At 42.2% G+C, this 27,500-nt stretch overlaps 1 protein-coding gene across 5 annotated transcripts in view; it reads left to right on the top strand.

Annotated features, from left to right (window-relative positions):
- Positions 1-27,500, top strand: part of LOC106089523 (protein still life, isoforms C/SIF type 2) — a 257,942-nt gene that overhangs the window by 103,130 nt on the left and 127,312 nt on the right. For all 5 annotated transcript variants that reach the window (XM_059364211.1, XM_059364208.1, XM_059364213.1 and 2 more), the window contains 2 exons: positions 15,762-15,907; positions 16,069-16,348. In XM_059364211.1, coding sequence (XP_059220194.1) covers positions 15,762-15,907; positions 16,069-16,348 — 426 coding nt within the window. The remainder of the gene's footprint in view (positions 1-15,761; positions 15,908-16,068; positions 16,349-27,500) is intronic.

Below are 27,500 nucleotides of genomic sequence, written 5' to 3'. Positions count from 1 at the left end.
ATCATACACAAACATAAACACAAACAGAAACAGATCTACAAAGCGTGAGAAACGGAGAAAGAGAGCCCAAGAGTGGCTATGGGAAAGACAGACAAACAAACTCCTGCCCATATTTGTGTATATGCATGTGTGGGTATGTTTGCTACCGGAATCGAAAGATAAAATCCTTGTATGTGTGTGCCTAGGCTACCATCTAAGCTTTGTGTGCTTAAGGTGCATTTCGCTTCGCATCCTTCATCCTTGTTGAGCCTATGAAAACGTTTTTTTTTTTTTCGTTATATTCTCATGTGATTCTTCTCAACCCCCAATCAGCCGCAATATCAACACCCCGGCAGCAAATGCAATTGATAACAAAAACAAACACCCAAAACCTAGTTTCGTAGCGAAAACAAACAAGGAAATCAAAAAAAAGAAAAGTTTAACGACAAGAAAACAGAAAACAGAAAACCGAAAACAAAAACCTAAAATCAAAATCTATACCGAATTTAAGCTGTGCAAATTAGACAAAATGTTTCAAATCACAAAAAGTGCCAAACCATTGACAAACCGCCCAAAGAAGTGTTGAGTGAAAATTCAAAAAAACAAGCAACACGACAACAAGCCCAAAATCTCATCGAACGGTGAAGCAAAAACTACGAAAACCCCCAAATTAGTTGTTGCGGTTAGTTAAGGCTGCTACGGAATACCAGCGAGGAGGCCAGGCAGCATTTCTTTGCTCACCACCTCCTCCTCCAACTATTGGCAATATTGAGCGGTGGTGCAAGGTGCAAGGAGAAATATTGTTTGCGGTTTAACTCTGCAGCATCATTTGAATGTGGGCATGGTGTATGCTGATCCATCGATAACGGTAGCAGCAAATAGACAGCGCAGCAGCAGCAGCATCCAGTTATTAGATCAGATCCTTTGCTGCCGCCGCCGCAACTATTGCTCCCCCTCCCGGCTTAGAGCAGAGCAAGCACTAGGGCCTCCTCCCCCCATCAGGTTAGCAGCTTTACGCCCAAGTGCCATCGATTTCAGTGAGCCCTGGACGGCGACGAAGGTCTACGCAAACGCTCCGTACGAGTACTCAACGCTCCACGGGAGGACGGCGAGGAGGAGAAGAGGTGGCCCTAACCCTTGGAGAAGGCAAACGAGTGGCCACTTGGTAGTAAGCAGCCGCCGCCGCTCATTCTGGCAGCCTCACAAAATAGTGAAAGCGACAACAACAACTCTGTTAGCGGCAGTGGCTACGACAAGAAGACCTTCTCGTTGCATTGCTGTTGCGTGATAGTCGACATAACGCCAGTTTCACAGGCCGGACGTTTGACTTCGGCAACAACGGCTTCGGGAAGGGATGTAACCGCTGGCGGCGGCGGTGGTGGCGGCAGTGTGCTGGGCGATGGCGTCTCCCAGCTGGCGAGCAGCCTCTTTCGTTTCGGCAGCAGCAAGAAGCGGCCGGTGTGCATTTGCAATGCCCAGTGTCGACTGCAGCCGTTTGGCGAGGCCTCGCTGGGTCCAACGATAAAAACGCATCATGGCTCTTTGGATCGTTTGCTGCAGCAACAACAGCAGCAGGATGACACCAGCATGCAGCAGAAATTGTATTCGACGGCTCGTACCATTGGTGGTGTGGTGGGTGAGGGGGGCAAGGGAGCCCTCTCGCTGGCCGCCGACTCCGACAACGATGTCATCGATGACAAGGAGGCCCCCACTAAAGAGGCAAAGGCTGCTGCAGCGGCCGCCGCACCACCGCCACGGCCCCCCTCACGCGGCAAATTCAATGTGCAACAGGTCAAGGAAGAGTTCGACAAGGGCGTCGAAGTGGAGAAATTCTATCATCAAATAAATGGCGATATCTTCGAAATCACCCGCCGCGTTAGGGCCCGCAATGAGGACACCATCGAGCAGAAGCTCATCAAAGCCAAAGATCCCAACAAGCGTTTGCCACCCGCTTTGCCACCCAAAAAGGATCCATCGGCCTCCGCCGCTGCCACCGCCGCCTCCTCCACCCATATGCATGCCACGCACACCCACACTCACAAGCATGTGCACCACCGCCATGGCGAGGAGCAAAAGCCTCAACTGCCACCCCGAAGACAAAAGAGCGCCGAAGAGGTTCCCGTGTCCAAAGAAATAAAGCCCTCGCCCGATGACCTGGAGTGGTTCGATCGCAAGGCCCAGCAAAGACATTCCTCCCGCTCGGCCGAGAGTGGCACAGTGCGCGATGAGACCATGGAGTGGCTGGAAAGACAACGTGCCCCCGCCCGCACTTCATCCGGCCCCAGCGAAATAACTGTGATGAAAGATGAAATTCCCCAATGGCTGCTGGAGCACTTGCCGCGCAAGCGCTCAGTGGCTCCCGCTGAACGGCAACAGACTCCTCAGATGGGCGACAGCAGACCCAGCACTTCGTCCTATGCCAAGGCCTTGAAAGAGGAATTGGCTGAGTTGTTGAAGAAGCCCCTGTCCCGCCAGAGTTCTGGCCCCGGCGAACTATCGCTGCTCAAATCAGATCTGGTCGAATGGCTGACCAAGTCCACCAAGGCTCTGACCGCCCGAGAAGAAGCCGCTCCTGCCGCTGGCACGGCCACACCCAAACCCCGAAGATCACACCACCGTCGCAACGGCAGTGGTGATACGCCGCGTTCGCATTCGCACGAGGATGATGTCAGCCAGCAGCATCCCTCCCGCAAACGCCACTCACTGGGCTACAGCGAACGCAGCGAAGAGAGTATACCCGACTGGATTGCCTATCCGCTCAGTCGTCTACAGTCCCTAGGCAAAACCCCCGTAGATAGGAGAGCATCACATCAAAGTTTCATAGAATTACCGCAGAAATCATCAATCCCGCCTTCACAGACCCACATGGCCTCGAGCTCACAGCAACAGCAACAACAACAACAACAGCAGCAGATATGTTCCGATCGGCGCTATCAAGAACAACGAATTAAGGAGCGGCGTCTCCGGCACTCGGCCAGCGAAGTTGTTACCGTGTCCACGCCCACGCCAGCCGCTCCCAGCAATGTGGAGCGCCTCTATGCCAAGCCACACAAAGAACGCTATCAGTACATACCCAAGGATGAGCTGATACCGCCCCAGCTGCCTCCCAAAATGGGAAAGTCCTCCCAGGGTCATGCAAGAGAATCAAAACGCGAACGCTCGCGACGCCATCAGACCCAAAGGTCGGCCACCATCGCCGACATGACCGCCTCGCACAATGGTGTCCTCAAGCGCAAATCCTCCTCCGCGGAACGAGCGCCCCGCTCGCCCTCGCCCTGTACAGATCCGCTGTGTCCCCTCCTACCCATCTGCACAGACCCCAATTGCCGCTATCTCGAGTGCCAATCGAGCACCAGTCAACGAAAACTACCATCGACCTCGTCTTCAACGCTCAATCTGTTGCGCAACCAACAACTGACTAAAGCGCAAATGCACACAGTACCTCCATCCGATGACGGTGCTGCCGCCGCTGGCCCCCAACCACCGCCGCCATCCTCAAAAGTGCCGCCCGCTCAAAGCCAGCCGAAGCGCAAGTACGTCATCTGCCACGACTGTCGATACTGTGCGCCCCTGAGTTGTCGTAATCGCAAGTGCTTGAATGCTCCTAAATGTAACTCACTGCCTCGCTGCGCCGCCGACTTCAATCGGCTGCGCACAACCCTTACACAGCCACCTGCCTCACTATACGACACGGAGCCCGGCGCTCCGGCAATGCAGTTAACGCTGCTGGAACAGACCACAACAGCCATGGCCGTTGCCGCGTCCACTGCCTCAACGACCACCACTGTGATGCAGCAGCCAGCTGCTGTCACACCCAGCAGCGGCAGTGGTGTTGGCGTTGGCGTTGGCATTTGCAGCGGCGGCGGAGGGCAACGCAGCAATTCGCAACCCAACACCTTGCAGCGCGGCGAATCCTGTGCCTTGTTCTATACCGCACCCATTGTCGCCAAGAGAAAACACCAAAACGGCCATGCCAGTGCGGCCAATGGCAAACTTATCAAATCCGCCTCGGCCGTCTCATTGGATGAGCGCCGGCGCCGCCACAAGACGGTGCATTTTGGCGAGAATCTTTTGCGCGAAGTCTGCCAGAATCGTAAACTTATCAAATACGAGCAAAAGCCGTCCGGTTCGCAACCCAGCCAAACCAATGGCGAACTTTTGTACAATTTTGTCGAAGGCGTCCTCAGTGCATGGCACGACGACGACGATGAAGATCAGCTGCGTTCGGGCGCTGAATCAGAACCCGAACACGGCACCATGGCCCTAAAACCTCTGCATCGATACGATGTCATACGATATCAGGTGATAAAGCGTGTAGTCAACGAAGCGGCCGAATTGCATGGGACCCTGCATCTGGGCAATTCGCGTTTTCGCCATCGCCATTGGCGCAGTACGGCAAAGCAATGCAATGAACTATTCTTGCGGAAGGTAAGAAAGGGGAGGTGAACTTTTTTCACCACTGTCGATTTAAAGTCGCCATAATTTAAGAGGCACTTTTTTTTTGACAATTGGGTCATTTATAGAAAATCGGGTGGGTTTCCCACAGATTTATGCATATGGTTCCGTATAAAAGCCAATCAGTTAGTCTGTAAGAAAATACGTTTGTGTTCATTTGGCTTCATTGCAAGTTGGACGAATTTTTCTATAAAAACTGAACCTTATTTTAAAGCTTATAACAAATTATTATAAAATGCTGTGTTTTACTTAAGCGCTGGATTCGCAAGCTACGCAAGCCGTGAAAAAAAAATGCAAAATATGTATCCAGTGCAAATCTGTTTGTTTGACATCAGATGGCAGCCCTGGTTATGGCAACCTGTCAAAACAGTATCAAGAAAAAAGTGCAAATATTTTTTTTTTTGTTTCTCTTTCGAGACGAGCTCAATGATCGGAGATGCAAATGGAAAAGGAAAGCCAAAGATGGCAACAAACACCAACCACGTGTTTCGTCTTTGGTTAGAAGACTTTTCAACCATATTAGGTGTGATGGCTTCTAGGGTCGTGCGTTGGTATCTTGTATTTGAATCGTATTCATCTATGACACAATTACCACATTAACCAAGCTCGACAACCCTGCTTATTAGCTGTACTTTTTCCAATACATGTGCGGCTATTATAAATAACTGGTATAAATTTTATTCCGCCATTCACAATAGAGACATTTCTGCAGGTGGCCACACTAAATTGTGAAAACCATATCATGGTAACCCTGATATAAAAAGGAGGCCTCTTATGGAATGTTCATGGGTAAAATTGCATTTTGATAACCCTGAAGACAGATGTTCTACATAAGCCTGCACTGTCAATTTATCCAGAACTTTGTTGTACTGAATAGATACAACACAACTTTCTGTCCCAAATTTCAGCAAAATTGGATAAAAAATGTGGCTTTTATGGGCCTAAGACCCTAAATCAGCGGATCGGTCTATATGGGGGCTATTTCAAGATATAGTCTGATATAGCCCTCTTCGAACTTAACCTGCTTATGGACAAAAAACATCCAAAAGGAAGAGAGATAGACCCATTGATAAGTTTACCGATCGACTCAGAATCACTTTCTGATTCGATTTAGCTATGACCGTCTGTCTGTCTGTCTGTCCGTCTGTTCATGTTAATTTGTGTACAAACTACAGATCGCAATTTTCATCCGATCGTCTTTAAATTTGGTGTGGACATGGTTTCCGGCCTAGAGACGAAACGTATTGAAATTGGAAACAATCGGTTCAGATTTGGATATAGCTCCAATATATATGTTCGTCCGATTTGAAGTAATATTGCAATAATATGGTGATTTGTAAACCGATTCTCTCGAAATTTAGCTGGAAGGGTTTTCTCTTGACTCTCAACATTACCGATAAGTTTCATAGAAATTGGTTCAGATTTGGATATAGCTCCCATATATATGTTAGTCCGATTTGCAGTAATAATGCAATACAATGGTCATTTGTTAACCGATTCTTTCGAAATTTGGCAGGAAAGATTTTCTTGTGACTCTCGACATTACAGATGATTTTCATAAAAATCGGTTCAGATTTTAATATAGCCTCCATATATATGTTCGTCCGATTTGCAATAATAATGCAATAAAATGGTAATTTGTTAACCGATTCTTTCGAAATTTGGCAGGAAGGATTTTGTAATGACTCCCGACATTACAGGTGAATTTCATAAAAATCGGTTCAGATTTGAATATAGCCCCCACATATATGTTAGTCCGATTTGCAGTACTAATGCAATAAAATGGTCATTTGTTAACCGATTTTCTCGAAATTTGACAGGAAAGATTTTCCCTGGACTCTCGACATAACTGGTGAATTTCATAGAAATCGGTTCAGATTTGGATATAGCTCCCATGTTTATGTTCGTCCGATTTTGAAAAATATTGCAATGAAATGGTCATTTGTTACCCGATTCTCCCGAAATTTGTGAGAAAGGATTTTCTAATGACTCTCAACATTACAGGTGAATTTCATTAAAATCGGTTCAGATTTAGATATAGCTGTCATATATGTATATCTCTCGATTTTCACTCCTAGAGTCACAGAAAGCGCATTTTTTGACCAATCTTGCCAAAATTTTGCACAACGCTTTCCTCGACGACTTCCACATTGTCTAAGAAGTTTGCTCGAAATCGGTTTAAATTTAGACATAGCTTTCATATATATGTTCGTCCGATTTTCAAAAATATTGCAATAAAATGGTCATCTGTTAATCGATTCTCCCGAAAAATGGCAGGAGGGATTTTCTCTTGACTCTCGACATTACTGGTGATTTTCATTGATATCGGTTCAGATTAAGATATAGCTCTCATATATATATATCGCCCGATTTTCACTCCTAGAGCCACTGAAAGCGCATTTATTGACCCATCTTGCCAAAAATTTTGCGAAACGCTTTCCTCAACGACTGCCACAGTATCTGAGAAGTTTACTCGAAATCGGTTCAGATTTCGATATAGCTCCCATATATATGTTCGTCCGATTTTGAGAAATATTGGAAAAAAGTGCTCATTTGTTAACCGATTCTCTCGAATTTTTGCAGGAAGGATTTTCTTATGACTGTCGACATTACTGGTGAATTTCATGGAAATCGGTTCAGATTTAGATATAGCTGTAATATATGTATATCGCCCGATTTTCACTTCTAGAGCCACTGCAATCGCATTTATTGACCATTCTTGCCAAAATTTTGCACAACGCTTTCCTCGACAACTGCCACATTATCTGAGAAGTTTGCTCGAAATCGGTTCAGAATTAGATATAGCTCCCATATATATGTTCGTCAGATTTTGGGTAATTTGCCATAATGATGTCATATGTCAACCGTGGTTATCACAGTTTGAACATATTTGCTCGCCGAGGTCCATCAAAATTGGTTCAGAATTGGATAAAGCTTCAACATTGTACTTACAGGGTAGGTGTAGGGTATAATAAAGTCGGCACAGTCCGACTTTTGCCCTTCCTTACTGGTTTTTTAATAAATTTTTTGGCAAAATTTGTCTGCAAACAACAAGAGTTTTTTTTTAATCCCCCCCTTAAGCCTTGTAGTGCTGCCAGCAAACGCCTGCCTCTAAATTGCTGTTCCATTTTTCTTATCCCTAGTTCTTCATCTTTTTTGTTGTTGTTTATTTGCAAACATTTCTATGAATAATGTACTCCACTTCACAGAAGGATATCATCTTGCGACGGAAAATGGAGCAGCATATTTTTCTGTAACTTCAGTTTTAATTCCCATTGAGGGTGACATGAAAACGGCACTGCATTAAATCCTAAAAACCCTGACACAAATGTCAATTTCAGTGCGAGACAAGGAGATGCAAAAATGCAGCAACAGCAGCAACAGCAAGCAGGAAGTATGCAACAATTGATGTTATTGATGGCAAGTGAGGCAAAAAAACGTGCACTGACCCACTGATACAAAAGTCATCTACTCTTAGCTCAAGTAGCGATGCTACTTACAATGCCACAGAAAGGCATCATCACAACAGCAGCAGCAGCAGCAACAACAACGCAAACAACTCTGCTACTGACAAATGCTTGATCTGATGGCGGAACAGATAAAATGCTCATTGACTTTCTTTTCGCTCGTTTCCTTCTCCTCCTCCTCCTCCACCACCACCTTCTGTTGCCAGTTTTTATGTTTCGTTTTGCTGTTGTTGTTATTTTTATTGCTGCCGTTGTTGTTGTTTTTGTCTATTTACTCCAATTCAGTTCCATCCATCCACTTCACTCGACTCGACTCGAGTCGAGTCGTTAGCAAGCCATAGTTGTTTTGCCTTGGCAAGGCTGTGTAGGATGAAGCAAGGATTTATGTGGTATTTGGCAGGCAAAGAAGCAGTGGAAACGGTGGGGGAGGGAGGGTTACATGAAAATGCTTTTTATTATTATACAGAGCAAGAGTACTAAGTATCCTTAAAAATGTTCCATTTGGTTGCTTGCGGTTGTTTCGCAAAGTACCTTCACACAAAACACATCCGGATTGAATCGAACCAAACTTAACTGCAGCTCAACTGGCGACGATGAATTGCTGAGAGCAGCCTAACTGGGCGAGAGCGCTAAATAAAATCAGGCAGCCCCATACACATTGACGTAGATAAACTACCATGTAAATTGTGTTCCCAGTGAAATCACAACAAAAAAAAATTCTGTTTCAGCCACTTTGCAAAAATCCTTAACAAAAAAAAAAGTTGGCAAGTATAAAACTTTGAAAATGGACTTTCACAGATATATGACCTGAGCTTTAAGAAATTTCGTAAAAAACAGTTATGGAATTTTCAATGAGAACAACATCTTTTGAACAATTTTGTACCAGATCTGATTTTCCAAAAATTTCAAATTGAATTTCTTACGAAAAGTTAATTCCGCCAAGATTTGTCAAACAATTTTTCTCAGAACTATGGGGAACTTTCAAACCCCCAAAGAAAAATGTCATACTGACAGAAGAGTGGTTTACGAATGCGACAATTCAAATTGAGTTAAAAAGCCAGGGAGGACGCCCCACCCCCTAAGGACCAAAATCGTAATCTATGCCAAACCCCAATCGGGACATTACGGGCCTTAAATGAAAGGTGTTTAACAGTGGAGTACAAATTTGTCCCAACTCACTGTCCTAAATTTCAGCCAAATCGGATAATAAATGTGGCTTTTATCGGCCTAAAACCCTAAATCGGCGGATCGTTTTATATGACAGCTATATCCAAATCTGAACCGATCTGGGCCAAATTGAAGAAAGATGTCGAAGTACCTAACACAACTCACTGTCCTAAATTTCAGCTAAATCGGACAAGAAGTGTGGCTTTTATGTGTCCAAAACCTTAAATCGAGAGATCGGTCTATATGACAGCTATGTCCAAATCTGGACCGGTTTGAGCCAAATTAAAGGAAAATGTGGAAGGGCCTGATATAACTCACTGCCGAAATTTCGGTGAAATCGGAGAATAAATGCGCCTCCTATTGCCCCATAACCTTAAATCGAGAGATCGATCTTTATGGCAGCTATATTCAAATCTGGACCGATCTGTACCATATTGCAGATTTATGTCGAGGGGCTTAATTTAACTCACTGTCCCAAATTTTGGCGATTTCGGACAATAAATGCGCCTTATATGGGTCCAAATCCTTAAATCGGCGGATCAGTCTATATGGAAGCTATATCCAAATCTGAACCGATCTGCGCCATATTGGAGAAATATGTCGAGGGGCTTAACACAACTCACTGTCCCAAATTTCGCCGACATCGGATAATAAATGTGCCTTTTATGGGCCCAAAACCTTAAATGGCATATTGCAGAATTATGTCGAGGGGCTTAATTTAACTCACTGTCCCAAATATCGGCGACATCGGACATTAAATGCGCCTTTTATGGGCCCAAAACCTTAAATCGAGAGATCGGTCTATATGGCAGCTATATCCAAATCTGAACCGATCTGCGCCATATTGCAGAAATGTGTCGAAGGGCTTAACTTAACTCACTGTCCCAAATATCGGCAACATCGGACATTAAATGCGCCTTTTATGGGCCAACGCCTTAAATCGAAAGATCGGTCTATATGGCAGCTATATCCGAATCTGGACCGCTCTGAGCCAAATTGACGAAGGATGTCGAAGGGCCTAACACAATTCACTGTCCCAAATTTCAGCAAAATCGGATAATAAATGTAGCTTTTATGGGCTTAAGACCCTAAATCGGCCGATCGGTCTATATGGGGGCTATATCAAGATATAGTCCGATATAGCCCATCTTCAAACTTGCTTATGGACAAAAACCTGCTTATGGACAAAAAAGAATCTGTGCAAAGTTTCAGCTCAATATCTCCCTTTTTAAAGACTGTACCGGAATTTCAACAGATAGACGGACCGACATGGCTAGATCGGACCAAAATTACGGCTACTAAAGCCTAAGAATGTCATATCGGATGAGAGATATATATCGGAGCTATGTCTTAAACTGAATCGATTTTGCTAGAATTATGCACACATGTTAGAACATTAAATAGAACGTCTTGTGCAAACATTTTTGGAGATCGGACCAAAATTGTGACAGATATATGTATGGGAGCTATATCTAAAATTAAGGGACCACCGTGGCGCAGAGGTTAGCATGACCGCCTATGACGCCGAACGCCTGTTTACAAATTCCGGCGTGAACATGAACACAATTTTCAGCGGAGGTTTTTTCGCTTTCTAAAGCTGGCTACATTTCTAAGGTATCCTGCCATGTTAAAACTTCTCTACCAAGTGGTGTCGCTATGCGGCACACCGTTCGGGCTTGGTATGAAATAGGAGGCCCCCTATCATTGAACATAAACTTTAATTGGACTGCACTCATTGATATGAGAGAAGTATCCCCTGTACCTTAAGGGAAAGTTCATGGGAAATTTAGTAGAAGTACCATATAGACCTTGGACCAAAAGAGTGACTTGTGCAAAATTTTACGATAATAGAACAACAAATGCGACCTACATCATGATCACAAGATAATGGAATATCGAAAAAACAGAAAACAATTTTTGAAGAGGCTCGGATTAGGATTTTATTTTAGATACATGGTTTCTTCGGAAAAACTTCTTAGAATTGTATGTAGTTTACGGTTTTGCTATACGATTAAAATAAAATCGGGCCGACCTAATATACAAATTCCAAAAGCAATATTTAAGGGTGTAGCAAAGCTCGACTGCACGGCTAGTTTTCTATATTCTGACACAAATAAAAAAAAATAAAAAGAAATTTACTTCTATTCTTGATAGAATCGATTGAAATCAACGCTGCGGAGTCGCAGTCGAGATTATTTTCTCGACCCCGACTATCTTTCTGGTAAGAGTAATAAAATATGTTTCAACAAAAAAAAATTAAATTAATTTAAAAAAATAATCTGGGCATATGGAGTAACAACGAGAGCCGTTGCCATTGTCTAGCGTTCAAAGCCATCAATACAACTTCCAAAGGATGCACAGAATCATGTGTATGCCTTGGGAGTGGTGTAATTGTGTAGAGAATAAATCTGCCATTACACAAACACATGCATTGGAAAAAGAACGGCTAATAGGCAGGGTTGTCGAGCGTGGTTAATGAGATATTTATATCACAGAGGAGTTTCCGCTATAAAATGGTTATAAGTACAACATACCAACGTAGGGCCCTTGTAGCCTTCACACCTAATATAGCCGATGAGTTATTCTAATCAAATGACGAATCAACACACATCAAATGGTGTGTGTTGCGATCTATGGCTTTCCTTTCCATTGCAGATAATTCCGATCATTAAGCTCGAAAGAGCTTAACAAAAGAGAAACAAACAAAAAAATTAAAATAATTTTGGTTTTTTATACCCACCACCGAAAGACGGGGGTATATTCATTTTATCATTCCGAAATATCGAATATCACATCGAAATATCGAAATGATCGTAAAAATCGATCTAGCAATATTCATCCGTCTGTCTGTTGAAATCACGCTACAGTCTTTATTTGAGATATTGAGCTGAAAGTTTGCCAAGGGTCTGTTTTTGTTCTTAAGCAGGTTAAGTTCGAAGATGGGCTATATAAGACTATGTCTTGATATAGCCCCCATATAGATCGATCCGCCGATTTAGGGTCTTAGGCCCATAAAAGCCCCATATATTATACGATTTCGCTGAAATTTGGAAAAGTCAGTTGTATTAGGCCACTAGACTTTCCTCTTCAATTTGGTCGCGATCGGTCCTGATTTGAGTATAGCTGCCATATAGGCCGATTTCACTATTTAAGGTTTTGGGCCCATGAAAGGCGCATTTATTGTCTGGATTCTCCGAAATTTGGGACCGTGAGTTAAATTAGGCCCCTCGAAATCTTTCTGCAATTTCGCCCAGATCGGTGCAGATTTAGATATAGCTGCCATGTAAACGGATCTCTCGATTTAAGGTTTTAGGCCCTTAAAAGGCGTATTTATTATCCGATGTCGCTGAAAATTGGAACGGTGAGAAAGTTAGGCCACTCGACATTTGTCTGCAATATGGCCCAAATCGATCCAGATTTAGATATAGCTGCCATATAGACCGATCTCTCGATTTAAGGTCTTTCGCCAATAAAAGGCGCATTTATTGTCCGATTTCACCGAAATGTTGGACAGTGAGATGTGTTAGGTCCTTTGACATCCTTCTTCTAGTTGGTTCAGATCGGTCCAGATTTGAATATAGCTGCTATATAGGCCAATCTTTCGATTTAAGGTTTTGGACCCATAATAGGTGCATTTATTGTCCGATTTCGCTGTAATTTGGGACAGTGAGTTGTGTAGGGATTTTCGACATCCCTCTTCAATTTGGCTTGGATTAGTTCAGATTTCTATATAGTTGCCATATAGACCGATATCTCGTTTTAAAGTCTTGGCCATATAAAAGGCACATTAAAAATCCGATTTCGCTGAAATTTGACACAGTTACTTATGTTAGGCTTTTCCACATCCGTGTCGTATTTGGTATTATAACTTAGTGAATTAGTTTGTAACACCCAAAAGTAAGAGAGGTAGACCCATTGATAAGTATACCGATTGACTCACAATCACTTTCTGATTCAATTAAGCTATGTCCGTCTGTCTGTCTGTCCGTCCGTCTGTCTATGATAATTTGTGTACAAACTACAGGTCGCAATTTTTATCCGATCGTCTTCAAATTTGGCATGGTCGTGTTTTTTGGACTAAAGACGAAGCCTATTGAAATTGGAAAACATCGGTTCAGATTTGGATATAGCTCCCATATATATGTTCGTCCGATTTTCAGTAATACTGCAATAAAATGGTCATTTGTTAACTGATTTTCTCGAAACTTGGCAGGAAGAATTTTCTGATGATACTTGACATTACTGGTGATATGACAGGTGGATATCGGTTCAGATTTAGATATAGCTCTCACATATATATTGGGTTGCCCAAAAAGTAATTGCGGATTTTTTAAAAGAAAGTAAATGCATTTTAAATAAAACTTAGAATGAACTTTAATCAAATATGAATTTTTTAAAATTTTTTTTCTAAAGCAAGCTAAAAGTAACAGCTGATAACTGACAGAAGAAAGAATGCAATTACAGAGTCACAAGCTGTGAAAAAATTTTTCAACGCCGACTATATGAAAAATCCGCAATTACTTTTTGGGCAACCCAATATATATCGCCCGATTTTCACTCCTAGAGTCACAGCAAGCGCATTTATTGATCCGTGTTGCCAAAATTTTGCATAACACTTTCCTCCACGACTACCACATTATCTGAGAAGTTTGCTCGAAATCGGTTCAGAATTAGGTATAGCTCTCATATATATGTTCGTCCGATTTTCAATAATATTGCAATAAAATGGTTACTTGTTAACCGATTCTCTCGAAATTTTGCAGGAAAGATTTTCTTATGACTCTCGACGTTACTGGTGAATTTCATGGAAAAATCGGTTCCGATTTGGATATAGCTCCCATATATATGTTCGTCCGATTTTCAGTGATAATGCAATAAAATGGTCATTTGTTACCCGATTCTCTCGACATTTGGGAGAAAGGATTTTCTAATGATTTCCGATATTATTGGTTAATTTCATGGAAATCGGTCCAGATTTGGATATAGCTCCCATATATATGTTCGTCCGATTTGCAGTGATAATGCAATAAAATGGTCATTTGTTAACCGATTCTCTCGAAATTTGGGAGCAAGGATTTTCTAATGATTCCCGGCATTACTGGTGAATTTCATTAAAATCGGTTAAGATTTGGATATAGCTCCCATATATATGTTCGGCCGATGTTGAGAAATATTGCAATAAAATGGTCATTTGTTACCCGATTCTCTCGAAATTTGAGAGCAAGGATTTTCTAATGATTCTCGACATTGATGGTGATTTTCATGGATATAGGTTCAGATTTAGATAAAGCTCTCATATATATATATCGCCCGATATTCACTCCTAGAATCACAGCAAGTGCATTGTTTGACCAATCTTGCCAAAAATGTTGCACAACGCTTTCTTCGACGACTACCACATTGTCTGAGAAGTTTGCTCGAAATCGGTTCAGAATTAGATATACCTCCCATATATATGTTCGTCAGATTTTGAGTAATTTGCCATAATGTTGTCATTTGTCCACCGCAGTTTTTACAGTTTGAACTTATTTGCTCACCGAGGTCCATCAAAATTGATTCAGAATTGGATATAGGTCCCACATTGTACTTATAGAGTAGGTGTAGGGTATTATACAGTCGGCACCGCCCTTCCGACTTTTGCCCTTCCTTACTGGTTTTAATTTACTTGACTAGTAATGGTAATGCCAACCAAAATGTTGTTCTCTTTTCGCCACACCATCAATGATGATTTAGCTCGTAACACTAAGCCGGGCATCGTCTTTCAAATAGTTCCCAGAATATCATCAACATCAATCACTGTCCTTGAGTTAACAGAGGCTATACAAAAAAAAAAAAATCTTGTATGAAATGTTGCTCTAGCACTTTTCAAATTGAATTGGTTGGCCGTTTGAGTTTGGGTTTACCAAAATATAGTATCATTAAATTTTTAAAACAAGAAAGCCAAAAGTTCTTGTCTGCTTCAGACCAGAGTGCTGTTAAGCTCGGTTAGCAAAGTGAAACGAATTGGATTGAATGGAGTGTAGAGTGGAACAAAAAAAAAAAAAACAAAACAAAAAGCGGAAGAATTATAAAGAAACTTCCATTTTCACATCCACCCACTTTCAATGCAATTCCATGCCCAGCAAAGGCGGCAGGGGTGGGCGTTTGGTAGACTTACTGCCAGTTGAAGCACTGCAGGTTTATTTGGTTTGCTTGTGCTCGTTCACTAGCTGGCTTCATAATGAGATTATGTTGAGCTGAACTCCTTAGCCAAGCAAGCAGTCAGTCAGGGAGTCAGTTATTCAGGCAGGTTTTCATTAGTTCCGCTTGATTGGATCCTCAACAGATGTTGCTTGCTATATATGTGTAGCGAAAAGTACCAAGCATACCAATACCAAGGCATGGCGTAGACTAACCAACAACACAGATTTGCCATCTTTGTTTCTCTGTATTTTGGCCTTTCTTGCCTCAGGGCTACAAATGGTCCATCATCATCATCATCGTCCTCAGTTGGGTCTTTGCTAGAGTTCAACCATAGATTGAGTTTTGTAGTTGTGCAACAGGATGTCCATACAGCAGCAGATGAAGTAGTCCAGAAGAATTATTGGAATGTGCTGTAATGCTAATAATATTTCCCGTTTTTTTTTCTCTTCCTCCCTCCCTCTCTCTCTCTCTGTCTCTTTTCTACAACACTCATTTCTTCATTTGCCATAGATTTCCGACGATGACCGCATGAGTTTAACTACAGCCGTATCGGATGAAGATGATGGCGAAAGTGTCATGGCGTCACCATACAAAGCAAAAGCAACTGGAACGGCGGCATCCTCATTCAATTGTACAGGAGCTGTACGCAAAGCTGGGTAAGTAGAAAGGGGCCACAAGGCAACTTGCCTTGCTAACACACACACACACACACACACACGCATATACACATCATTTCCGGTTTTTGTTTTTGATTTGTTCTCAAATTTGTTTCGTTGTTTTTGCGCTCTTTGTGCGTTCTCTTTTCATTTTTCTGCAGTTTCCTGTCTGTGAAGAAATGGTTATTGCGAAAGAAACATCAAATCGAATTAGCCCGTAAACGCGGCTGGAAGGGTTATTGGGTGTGTCTGAAGGGCACCACTCTACTCTTTTATCCCTGTGATTCGCGCGAGGGTCGCAGTGTTGAGGCGGCCCCCAAGCATTTGATTATAGTCGATGGTGCGATAATGCAGCCCATACCCGAGCATCCCAAGCGTGATTATATCTTCTGTTTAAGCACCGCCTTTGGCGATGCGTACCTCTTTCAGGCTCCATGTCAGGTAAGTTCAACATAATCTTTTGCCATTTAAAACTGAGATTTACTTTAGCCGCCAGGCAAACGTCGGGGGTCTCAGATGCGATAAGCATATTTTGATTTATATTGACTGAAAGGAAATTAAACGTAATGGGGCTTTTGGGGAGAAGCAAAGAAAAAACTTAATACTCTCCTAGAGCAGGTGAATGCTTTTATCTTATAAATATGCTGGGAAAAACATCTGCATGTTGCTATTAAGGACCGAGTGCTACACAACGATGTTTGACACTGATGTTGAATGACAATGTTGATTGTTTTGTATGCTAATAGAAAATGTTTGTATGCTGCTGTGTACGAGTAGGTTGATATGGGCTATACGTGCAGACAGATAATGCATGGCGTTGCCAATGGTGTATTTATGTACCCTCCACCCTAGGATGGGGACATTCCAGGTGTAGCTCTGAAGAGCATGGCCCTTTTTCGTTTGCGTGGGTCATCAATATTAGGGGAGTATACCCACCATCGTAGGATAGTCATTCCGTTTGCAACACATCGAAATATCAATTTCCGACCCTACAAGGTATATATTGGGTTGCCCAAAAAGTAATTGCAGATTTTTCATATAGTCGGCGTTGACAAATTTTTTCACAGCTTGTGACTCTGTAGTTGCATTCTTTCTTCTGTCAGTTATCAGCTGTTACTTTAAGCTTGCTTTAGAAAAAAAGGGTAAAAGAAGTATATTTGATTGTAGTTCATTCTTGGGCAACCCAATATTTTTCGGATCGTCGCAAAATTCTAAGGCGATTTAACGATGTCCGTGTGTCTGTCCGTCTATCCGTCTATGCGTCTGTCCGTCCGTCTGTTGTCATCACTTCAAAAATTGAGATATTGAGCTGAAATTTGGCACAGATACGTATTTTTGATGCACGCTGGTTAGATTCTTGAACGGGCCAAATCGGACCCTATTTGGATATAGCTGCCATATAGACCGATTTTCCGATAAAGGGTCTAACACCCATAAAAACTTTATTTTTTAACCGATTTCGCTGAAATTGGCCACAGCGAGTAGTTTTAGGCCTACCGACAACGGACCCAAATATGGTTCAGATCGGACTAAATTTAGATATAGCTGTCATATAGACCGATCTCCCGATAAAGGGTCTGAAGGCCATAAAAGCCCTATTTATTACACGATTTCGGTGAAATTTGTAACAGTGAATAGTTTTAGGTCTCTCGACATTCTCCCCAAATATGGTTCAGATCGGACTATATTTAGATATAGCTGCTATATAGACCGATCCCTCGATAAAGGGTCTGAAGCCCATAAAAGCTTTATTTCTTTACCGATTTCGTTAAAATTTAAAACAGTGAGTAGTTTTAGGCTTCCCAACATAGGATCCAAATATGGTTCAGATCGGACTATATTTAGGTATAGCTGCCATATAGACCGATCTCCCGATAAAGGGTTTGAAGCCCATAAAAGCTTTATTTTTTAACTGATTCGCTGAAATTTGAAAGAGTGAGTAGTTTTAGGCCTTCTAATATAGGAACCAAATATGGTTCAGATCGGACTATATTTAGGTATAGCTACCGTATAGGCCGATCTCCCGATAAAGGGTCTGAAGGCCATAAAAGCTTTATTTTTTAACCGATTTTGCTGAAATTTAAAAAAATGATTAGTTTTAGGCTTCCCAACGTAGGACCCAAATATGGTTCAGATCGGACCATATTTAGGTATGGCTGCTATATAGACCGATCTCCCGATAAAGGGATTGAAGTCCATAAAAGCTTTATTTTTTAACCGATTTCGCTGAAATTTGAAACAGTGAGTAGCTTTAAGCATCCTAACTTAGGACCCAAATATAGTTCAGATCGGACCATATTCAGGTATAGCTGCCATATAGACCGATCTGCCGATAAAGGGTCTGAAGTCCATAAAAGCTTTATTTTTTAACCGATTTTGCTGAAATTTAAAAAAATGATTAGTTTTAGGCTTCCCAACGTAGGACCCAAATATGGTTCAGATCGGACCATATTTAGGTATGGCTGCTATATAGACCGATCTCCCGATAAAGGGATTGAAGTCCATAAAAGCTTTATTTTTTAACCGATTTCGCTGAAATTTGAAACAGTGAGTAGCTTTAAGCATCCTAACTTAGGACCCAAATATAGTTCAGATCGGACCATATTCAGGTATAGCTGCCATATAGACCGATCTGCCGATAAAGGGTCTGAAGTCCATAAAAGCTTTATTTTTTAACCGATTTCGCTGAAATTTGAAAGAGTGAGTAGTTTTAGGCCTCCTAATATAGGACCCAAATATGGTTCAGATCGGACTATATTCAGATATAGCTGCCTTATAGACCGATCTCCCGATAAAGGGCCCGAAGCCTATAAAATCTTTACTTTCTATCCGATTTTGCTGAAATTTAAAACAGTGATTAGTTTCAGGCCTCCCAATATAGGACCCAAATTTGGTTCAGAATGGACTATATTTAGATATAGCTGCCATATAAATCGATCTGGGATCTTGACTTCTTGAGCCTCTATAGGGCGCAATTCTTGTCCGATTTGACTGAAATTCTGCACATGGTGTTTTGGTATCACTTCCAACAACTGCGCTTAGTATGGTTCAAATCGGTTCATGTTTTGATATAGCTGCCATATAAGCCGCTCTTGGGTCTTGACTTCTTGAGCCTCTAGAGGGCGCAATTTTCATCCGATTTGGCTGAAATTTTGCATGAGGTATTTTGTTATGACTTCCAATAACTGTGCTAAGTATGATTCAAATCGGTTTATAATCTGGTATAGCTGTCATATAAACCGATCTTGGATCTTGACTTCTTGAGCCAATAGAGCGCGCAATTTTCATCCGATTTGGCTGAAATTTTGCATGAGGTATTTTGTTATGACTTCCAGCAACTGTGCTAAGTATGCCACAAATCGGTATATAACCTGATATAGCTGCCATATAAATCGATCTGGGATCTTGACTTCTTGAGCCTTTAGAGAGCGCAATTCTCATCCGATTTGGCAGACATTTTGTACAACGGCTTCCCTCATGACTTTAAACATACGTATCTAATATGGTCTGAATCGACACGGGTTAAGTATTGCGATCTGTCATTAACCTTGAAACGCTATTGCTATGAAATATCGACCCTCCTTATTATACCCTCCACCATAGGAAGGGGGTATACTAACTTCGTCATTTAATTTGTAACACATCGTAACATCTTGGTCGTTATGACATTTTAAGTAGATCTAGCCATGTCCGTCCCTTTGTCCGACCGTATGTCCGTCCGTCTGTCAAGCACGCTTACTTTCGAATGAGTAAAGCTAGGCACTTGAAATTTTTTCCCAAAGTCTTCCTATTAGAGTGGGTCGACTGGAATTGTAAATGGGTAATTTCGATCCAAGTTTGGATATATCTCCCATATAAACCATATCTCCCAATAATACTACCTGAGCCTCTAGAGGTGATATTATTATCCGATGTGGCTGAAATTTTGTATTATGATGTTTTCTATGATGTATAACAGATGTGCCATATAAGATTCAAATCGGTCCAAGAACTGATATTGCTCCCATATGAACCTATCTTCCGATTATAATTTTTTAATCCTCTATGGAACGCACTTATCTTCCGATTTGGCTGAAATGCAAATTGACTTCTCTTATGATCTCCAACATAAATCTCAAAGATGGCATGAATCGGTCTTAAACTTGATATAGCTCCCATATAATTCGATCTCCTTCTTGAACTTCTTGAGCACCTAGAGGTCGCAGTTCTTGTCTGATTTGGCTAAAATATTGCACAGTGACTTCGCCTATAACCTCCAACATGCGTGCCAAATATGGCCTGAATCGGTTCATAACCTGATATAGCTCCCATAAAAACCGATATCTCGATTTTACTTCTAAGGCCTTTAGAGGGTGCCATTCTTTTCTCATTTCACTGAAATTTTGCTCAATGACTTCTACGGTCTTCAATGTCCAAAAATGAATGCCCAAAATCGGCCATAACCATTATTGTTTCTTTGCCTATAATGAGATACCAGGCAAATGAGTGCGGTCCGGGCAATGAGTGCAGTCCGAGTCAAGTTTAAGCTCAATGATAAGGGGCCTCCTTTTTATAGCCGAATACGAACGGCGTGCCGCAGTGCGACACCTCTTTGAAGAAAAGTTTTACATGGCATAGTACCTCACAAATGTTGCCAGCATTTGGAGGGGAAAACCACCGCTGAAATTTTTTTCTGATGGTCTCGCCAGGATTCGAACCCAGGCGTTCAGCGTCATAGGTGGACATGCTAATCTCTGCGCTACGTTGGCCTCCAACCTGATATAGCATGACCAGATATAGCTGCCATATAAACCGTTCTTGTATTTCGACATCTTGAGCCTCTAGAGGGCGCATTTAGTATCCGAATTGGCTGAAAGTGTTCTGCTTTGACTTCCCTCAACAAACCCAAGTGTGATCTAAATCGGTTCATAGCCTGACATTGCTGCCATATAAACCGATATCGGATCTTGACTTCTTGGGCTGCTAGAGGTGTCATATGAAGCAGTTTCGTTAATTGCGCCCTTCTTGAGCTTTTAGAGGGCGCCATTAATATCCGAATTGGCTGAATGTGTTCTGCTTTGATTTCCCACAACTATGACAAAGTATGACCTAATCGGTTCCTAACCTGATATAACTGCCATGTAAACCGATCTCGGAGCTTGACTTCTTGAGCCGCTAGAGGGCGCAATTCTTATTCGATTTCGCTGAAATTCGGAACGAGGTGTTTTGTTCTGACTTCCAATCCGTTCCTTACCTGATGTAGCTGCCATGTAAACCGATCCGGATCTTGACTTTTTTAACCGCTAGAGGGCGCAATTGTTTTTCGATTTCGCTGAAATTCGGAACGAGGTGTTTTGTTCTGACTTCCAATCCGTTCCTAACCTGATATAGCTGCCATATAAACTGATCTCGGATCTTGACTTCTTGAGCCGCTAGAGGGCGCAATTCTTATTCGATTTCGCTGAAATTTGGCACGAAGTGTTTTGTTCTGACTTCCTATGACTGTGCCAAGAATGGTCTAAATCAGTTCATATAGCTGCCACATAAACTGTTCTCGTATCTTGACTTCTTGAGCTTCTAGCGGGCGCAGTTCTCAATCGACTTGGCTTAAATTTTGCTAAAGGGGATTTATTTATATATCCAACAAATGAGCCAAAAATGGTTTAAATCGATTCATAGCCTGATACAGCTTTCATATAAACCGATCTTCAGATTTGACTTCTTGAGCCTCTAGAAGGCTTAATTACCACTCAATTTATCTGAAGCTTTGCACATAAAGTTTTGTTACGGGAAATCTGGTAACTGATACAGATAGTGTGCTGAGGATATGGAAACAACATTTTACCCAGCTGCTAGAGTCCGGCGATGGCGGCGAAGAGGATACCGCAGAACCAATCCCTGTTGATGGTATAGAATGAGGTCCAAGTAGCAGTGACCCGACTAAAGAACAACAAGGCAGCAGGAGCCGACGGGTTACCCGCTGAACTATTTATGACAGAAGGCAACACGCTGATAAGCCCTATGCATCAGCTTGTCAGCGGGATTAGAAGGGGTTAGAAGAACGCATACCCAATGATTGGAACCTCACCATACTATATCCCGTACACAAGAAAGAAGACAACATATCGAAAAATCCACTTCTTTCAGCGTAAAAATCGAAGATGATAAAGCCATGTCCGTCCGTCTATCGGTTGAAATCACGCTACAGTCTTTAAAAATAGAGATATTGAGCTGAAACTTTGCACAGATGCTTTTTTTGTCCATAAGCAGGTTAATATCGAAGATGGGCTATATCGAACTATATCTTCATATATCCCCCCTTATAGACCGATTCGCCGACTTAGGGTCTTAGGCCCATCAAAGCCACATTTATTATCCGATTTTGCCAAAATTTGGGACAGTGAGTTGCGTAATGCCTTTCGATATGCTTCTTCAATTTGGCCCAGATCGGTTCAAATTTGGATATAGCTGCCATATAGACCGATCCGCCGATTTAGGGACTTAGGCCCATCAAAGCCAGATTTACTATCCGATTTTGCCGAAATTTGGGAGAGTGAGTTGTGTAAGGCCCTTCGAGATGCTTCTTCAATTTGGCCCAGATCCGTCCAGATTTGGATATGGCTGCCATATAGACCGATCTCTCAATTAAAGGCTTTGGGCCCATAAAAGGCGCATTTATTGCCCGATCTTGCCAAAATTTGGGACAATGAGTTGTGTTAGGCCCTTCGACAGTATATAGCTGCCATATAGACCGATCTCTCGATTTAAGGTTTTGGGCCCATAAAAGGCTTATTTAATGTCCGATGTCGGCGAAATTTGCGACAGTAAGTTGTATAAGACCCTTGGACATCTTTCTCTAATTTGGCTCAGATCGGTCCACATTTGGATATAGCTGCCATATAGACCGATCTCTCGATTAAAGGCTTTGGGCCCATAAAAGGCGCATTTATTGTCCGATCTTGCCAACATTTGGGACAGTGAGTTGTGTTAGGCTCTTCGACATCCCCTTTCGATTTGGTCCAGATCGCGCCAGATTTGTATATAGCTGCCATATAGACCGATTTCTCGATTTAAGGTTTTGGGCCCATAAAGGCGGATTTGTTGTCCGATGTCGCCGAAATTCGGGACAGTGAGTTGCGTTAAGCCCTTCGACATCCCTATTCAATTTGGTTCAGATCGGTCCAGATTTGGATATAGCTGCCATATAGACCGATCTCTCGATTTAAGGCTTTGGGCCCATAAAAGGCGCATTTATTGTCCGATCTTGCCAACATTTGGGACAGTGAGTTGTGTTAGGCTCTTCGACATCCCCTTTCAATTTGGTCCAGATCGCGCCAGATTTGTATATAGCTGCCATATAGACCGATTTCTCGATTTAAGGTTTTGGGCCCATAAAGGCGGATTTGTTGTCCGATGTCGCCGAAATTCGGGACAGTGAGTTGCGTTAAGCCCTTCGACATCCCTATTCAATTTGGCCCAGATCGCGCCAGATTTGTATATAGCTGCCATATAGACCGATCTCTCGATTTAAGGTTTTGGGCCCATAAAAGGCGCATTTATTGTCCGATCTTGCCAAAATTTGGGACAGTGAGTTGTGTTAGACCCTTCGACATCCCCTTTCAATTTTGCCCAGATCGCGCCAGATTTGTATATAGCTGCCATATAGACCGATCTCTCGATTTAAGGTTTTGGGCCCATAAAAGGCTCATTTAATGCCCGATGTCGGCGAAATTTGGGACAGTGATTTAAGATAAGACCCTCGACATATTTCTCCAATTTGGCACAGATCGGTCCAGATTTGGATATAGCTGCCATATAGACCGATCTCTGGATTTAAGGTTTTAGGCCCATAAAAGGCGGATTGTTGTCCCATGTCGCCGAAATTTGAGACAGTGAGTTAAGTTAGACCCTTCTACATTTTTCTTCAATTTGGCTCCGATTGGTCCAGATCTGGATATAGCCGTCATATAGACCGGTCTCTCGATTTAAGGCTTTGGGCCCATAAAAGGCTCATTTAATGTCCGATGTCGGCGAAATTTAGGATAGTGAGTTAAGTTAGGCCCTTCTACATTCATCTTCAATTTGGCTCAGATCGGTCCAGATTTGAAATCGGATAATAAATGTGGCTTTTATGGGCCTAAGACCCTAAACCGGACGATGGGTCTATATGGCAGCTATATCCAACTCTGAACCGATCTGAGTCAAATTGACGAAGGATGTCGAAGGGCTTAACACAACTCATTGTCCCAAATTTCAGCCTAACACCCATAATCGGCGGATCGGTCTATATGCGGGCTATAGTCCGATATAGCCCATCTTCGAACTTTACCTGCTTATGGACCAAAAAAATAGTCTGTGCAAAGTTTCAGCTCAATATCTCTATTTTTAAAGACATGATTTCAACAGACAGACGAAGGAATATAGATCGTCTCAGATCGTCTCCGATTTTTGCGCTGATCAAGAATATATATATTGGGTTGCCCAAAAAGTAATTGCGGATTTTTTAAAAGAAAGTAAATGCATTTTTAATAAAACTTAGAATGAACTTTAATCAAATATACTTTTTTTACACTTTTCTTCTAAAGCAAGCTAAAAGTAACAGCTGATAACTGACAGAAGAAAGAATGCAATTACAGAGTCACAAGCTGTGAAAAAATTTGTCAACGCCGACTATATGAAAAATCCGCAATTACTTTTTGGGCAACCCAATACTTTATAGGGTCGGAAATGGGTCTTTCGATGTGTTGCAAACGGAATGACAAAATGAATATACCCCCATCCTTCGGTGGTGGGTATAAAAAGGAAAACATGTTGTTGGAGGAATGTGTCTACACCAGTGACGAGCTCACAATTGCAATTAATTGCCAGTCCATCACCTTGCTTGGCATTATTTTCTTGTGTACGTGCACAGTAGTGTGAGTATTTTTGCCCATCACTGGTCCATGCGCTGAAAAACTCACCCACTCTCTCTCTAGCAGGATGGACATGAGAAAATAAATATGGGTCCAGCAAACGAATAATCATTTGCGGCTATCGAAACACTTTTGCAATCAACGAGTTTTTGGTTTTATAGCAAAAGAAAGGTTATTTTACCGTAGGCGAAGCAGCTGAACCGTTTGCAATAAACAAAGTTAGTTACGTTCAAAAATACTACGTTCACTGCTAACGTTTGATATGACGAAGACTAAAAATAACTTTGTGATAAAAGTATTTTGTTTGCCGTAAAAAAATGCCAAAGGTTTTATTTGTATGCATGTACACATGTGCCCTTCAACGAAGTTCGTTAATGTAAATTTTATGTGGAATTCAGTGGGTACCCAAGATTCGGCCTGGCCGAAGATTGTTCTTCTTTTGAGTTGTTATTTAAATGTATCCATTTTTTTATAATCATACCCATCTAAATTTCTATTTGGGCCCCAAGGAAACGTTTTAATTATGCATTGACCCAATTTCTGCAAGAAAATAAACTACATTAGCCGAACACTTAAATATGGACATGTAATTCAAAACCCCAAAGGAAACAAAAGCCCTCCAGCGCGCTACACTCTGTTGAACAAGCATAGCTGGGCGTTTCGTTTTTGTTCAACAAAATGGCCACTTGAATTTTGCAATATTCCCATCCCTACTTATCCTTGAATAGCAAACGTTTAGAAACGTTTAATTATTCTCTCATCATCAGCAATGCCACCACCACCGCCATCACCGTCGCCATCCACACCAACAGGTGTGGATTGCCAAAGTAATAATGCAAACACCTTAAAATCCGAAAAAAAAATGCCATTCATAGGTGCTGGCTGCTGGCTGCTGGCTTGAAGGTTTCATTACATGCCGCTTATGGCAACATGAAACACAATTTGCAACAGGGATACTAAACAATTGTGGGGCTCAGGTAACCAAGTCAGCTGCGAGCATACACCTTGGCAAAGCATGCATGATGAGAATGATGATGCTGATGATGCCACTGCATGCAAGTGAAAGCCATACCGTTTCCCTTTTTGTTCTCTTCCCATGCCCGGTCCAGGCTTACAAGAGTACTACTTTCCAAATCCAAAGTTGTAATAAGAAAAATTGTTGTGTCGGTTTCGAGAAAAGCACACGCCTTTCAGTTCAAACGATTCAACGATTGAGGCTATTGAGAGTACAGTACGAGTACACCACTCTTGAGGATACAATATAATCTCGGATATCAGGAATATCTACTACCTGCTTGAATAAGGGCTGATGCTTGTCGAGCAGTTGAATTGCAGACAGAGCAAGCCGAATGCTTTGATGCCAACAGTGCTCATACTTATTCTGGCCCATCTAGCCATTCACATGTCCTTTGATAAATGGAACGCAATGAGCACCTAGTCCCTGAGTTTAAGTGTTGAATTTACTTCAAGAATTTGTTGGTGGTTGGCTATCAGGCTGACTGGCTGGCTGGCTGACTGGCTATCTGGCTGGTTTGAGGTTTGCTTCATGGCTGCCTGTTAGGGAAGGTTTGTTTGTTTGGCTTAAAGCAAATTGCAAACGCGTGAAATAGCCAATTCACATACACATACAGCTACATACACACACACACACACATATGCGATATGTATGTGTGCACACATGCACATGTCCTTGTGTCTGTTTGCAATGTTCATTCATTTTGTTTGTCGAGGGTATTCATGAATGATCATCGCCCAGTGGGCAGAATGAATGGAAGGTCCCCCCATATTCATGTGCTGTCTTTATGTGGCGCCTCGCATGTCCTTCTGCTTCAGCAAAGCTATGCAAACATGGAGGCTTATTATACCAATCTCACGCATTCAACACACACACACACACTCATACACCCACGTACATATTTCAAAGAAACTCTAACTGGCCCAACCCCTAGTACTTGAGTGTGTATGTAACATGCTCTGCCTCTTCTTTGTCTTCTTTTTGTTGTTGTTGTTGTTGCTGTTCTATGTTAGCATAGGCAATTCTATGCAACGCCATTTCATTCATTGCAAGTTCAGTGCTCGCGGCTTTTATAGCCCACGGTTCGTTGCATTATCTCCTCCACATGGTTCAGTAATCAATTATTCGTAGCTGTTGTCTTTCTCCTCTCCATGCTACTGCTTCCCCCTCCAAAGCATGCGCCAAGCCTGCTCTCCCCTCAAAGAACTTTTGTGCAGCACGTGGCAGCAACGGCAGCTGATAAAATAGAACAAAAAGAAAATATCTGCCCGGTATTTAAACTAAAACCTAGTAGTGGGCGTAACCCTTGGGCGGTGTGTGTGTGTGTGTGTGTGTGAAAGTGGCCGTATGGCTACAGTAGTAGGAGTAGCGACAGCCTACTATCAGCTGTTGTTGAATAATCGTCATGCTTTGCAAGCCCCATCAGCTATCGGTCAACGATGACACTTTAAGCTGAGTTAGAAAAAGAATGGCATAGCTTTGCTGATGTTCGTTCTACTTTTATTGCTTAGGAATATAGGCTTAAATGATTTGTTGAAAATTAAAGTTCACAGCATTTAAGCAGAACACAGATGAGTAAGAAAACCCAAAAAAAAAAAACAAATTCAAGGCTCAAACGAAGCAATTCTCTTGAAAATTTTTCACATTGTAGGAAGATGCCTCCATCGTAGAACGGCGATATACTTAC

This window comes from Stomoxys calcitrans, chromosome 1, assembly GCF_963082655.1.
Source record: "Stomoxys calcitrans chromosome 1, idStoCalc2.1, whole genome shotgun sequence".
NCBI classification, from domain to species: domain Eukaryota; kingdom Metazoa; phylum Arthropoda; class Insecta; order Diptera; family Muscidae; genus Stomoxys; species Stomoxys calcitrans.
The sequence above is the reverse complement of the archived record's forward strand: the minus strand, read 5'-3'. Positions and strand labels throughout refer to the sequence as shown.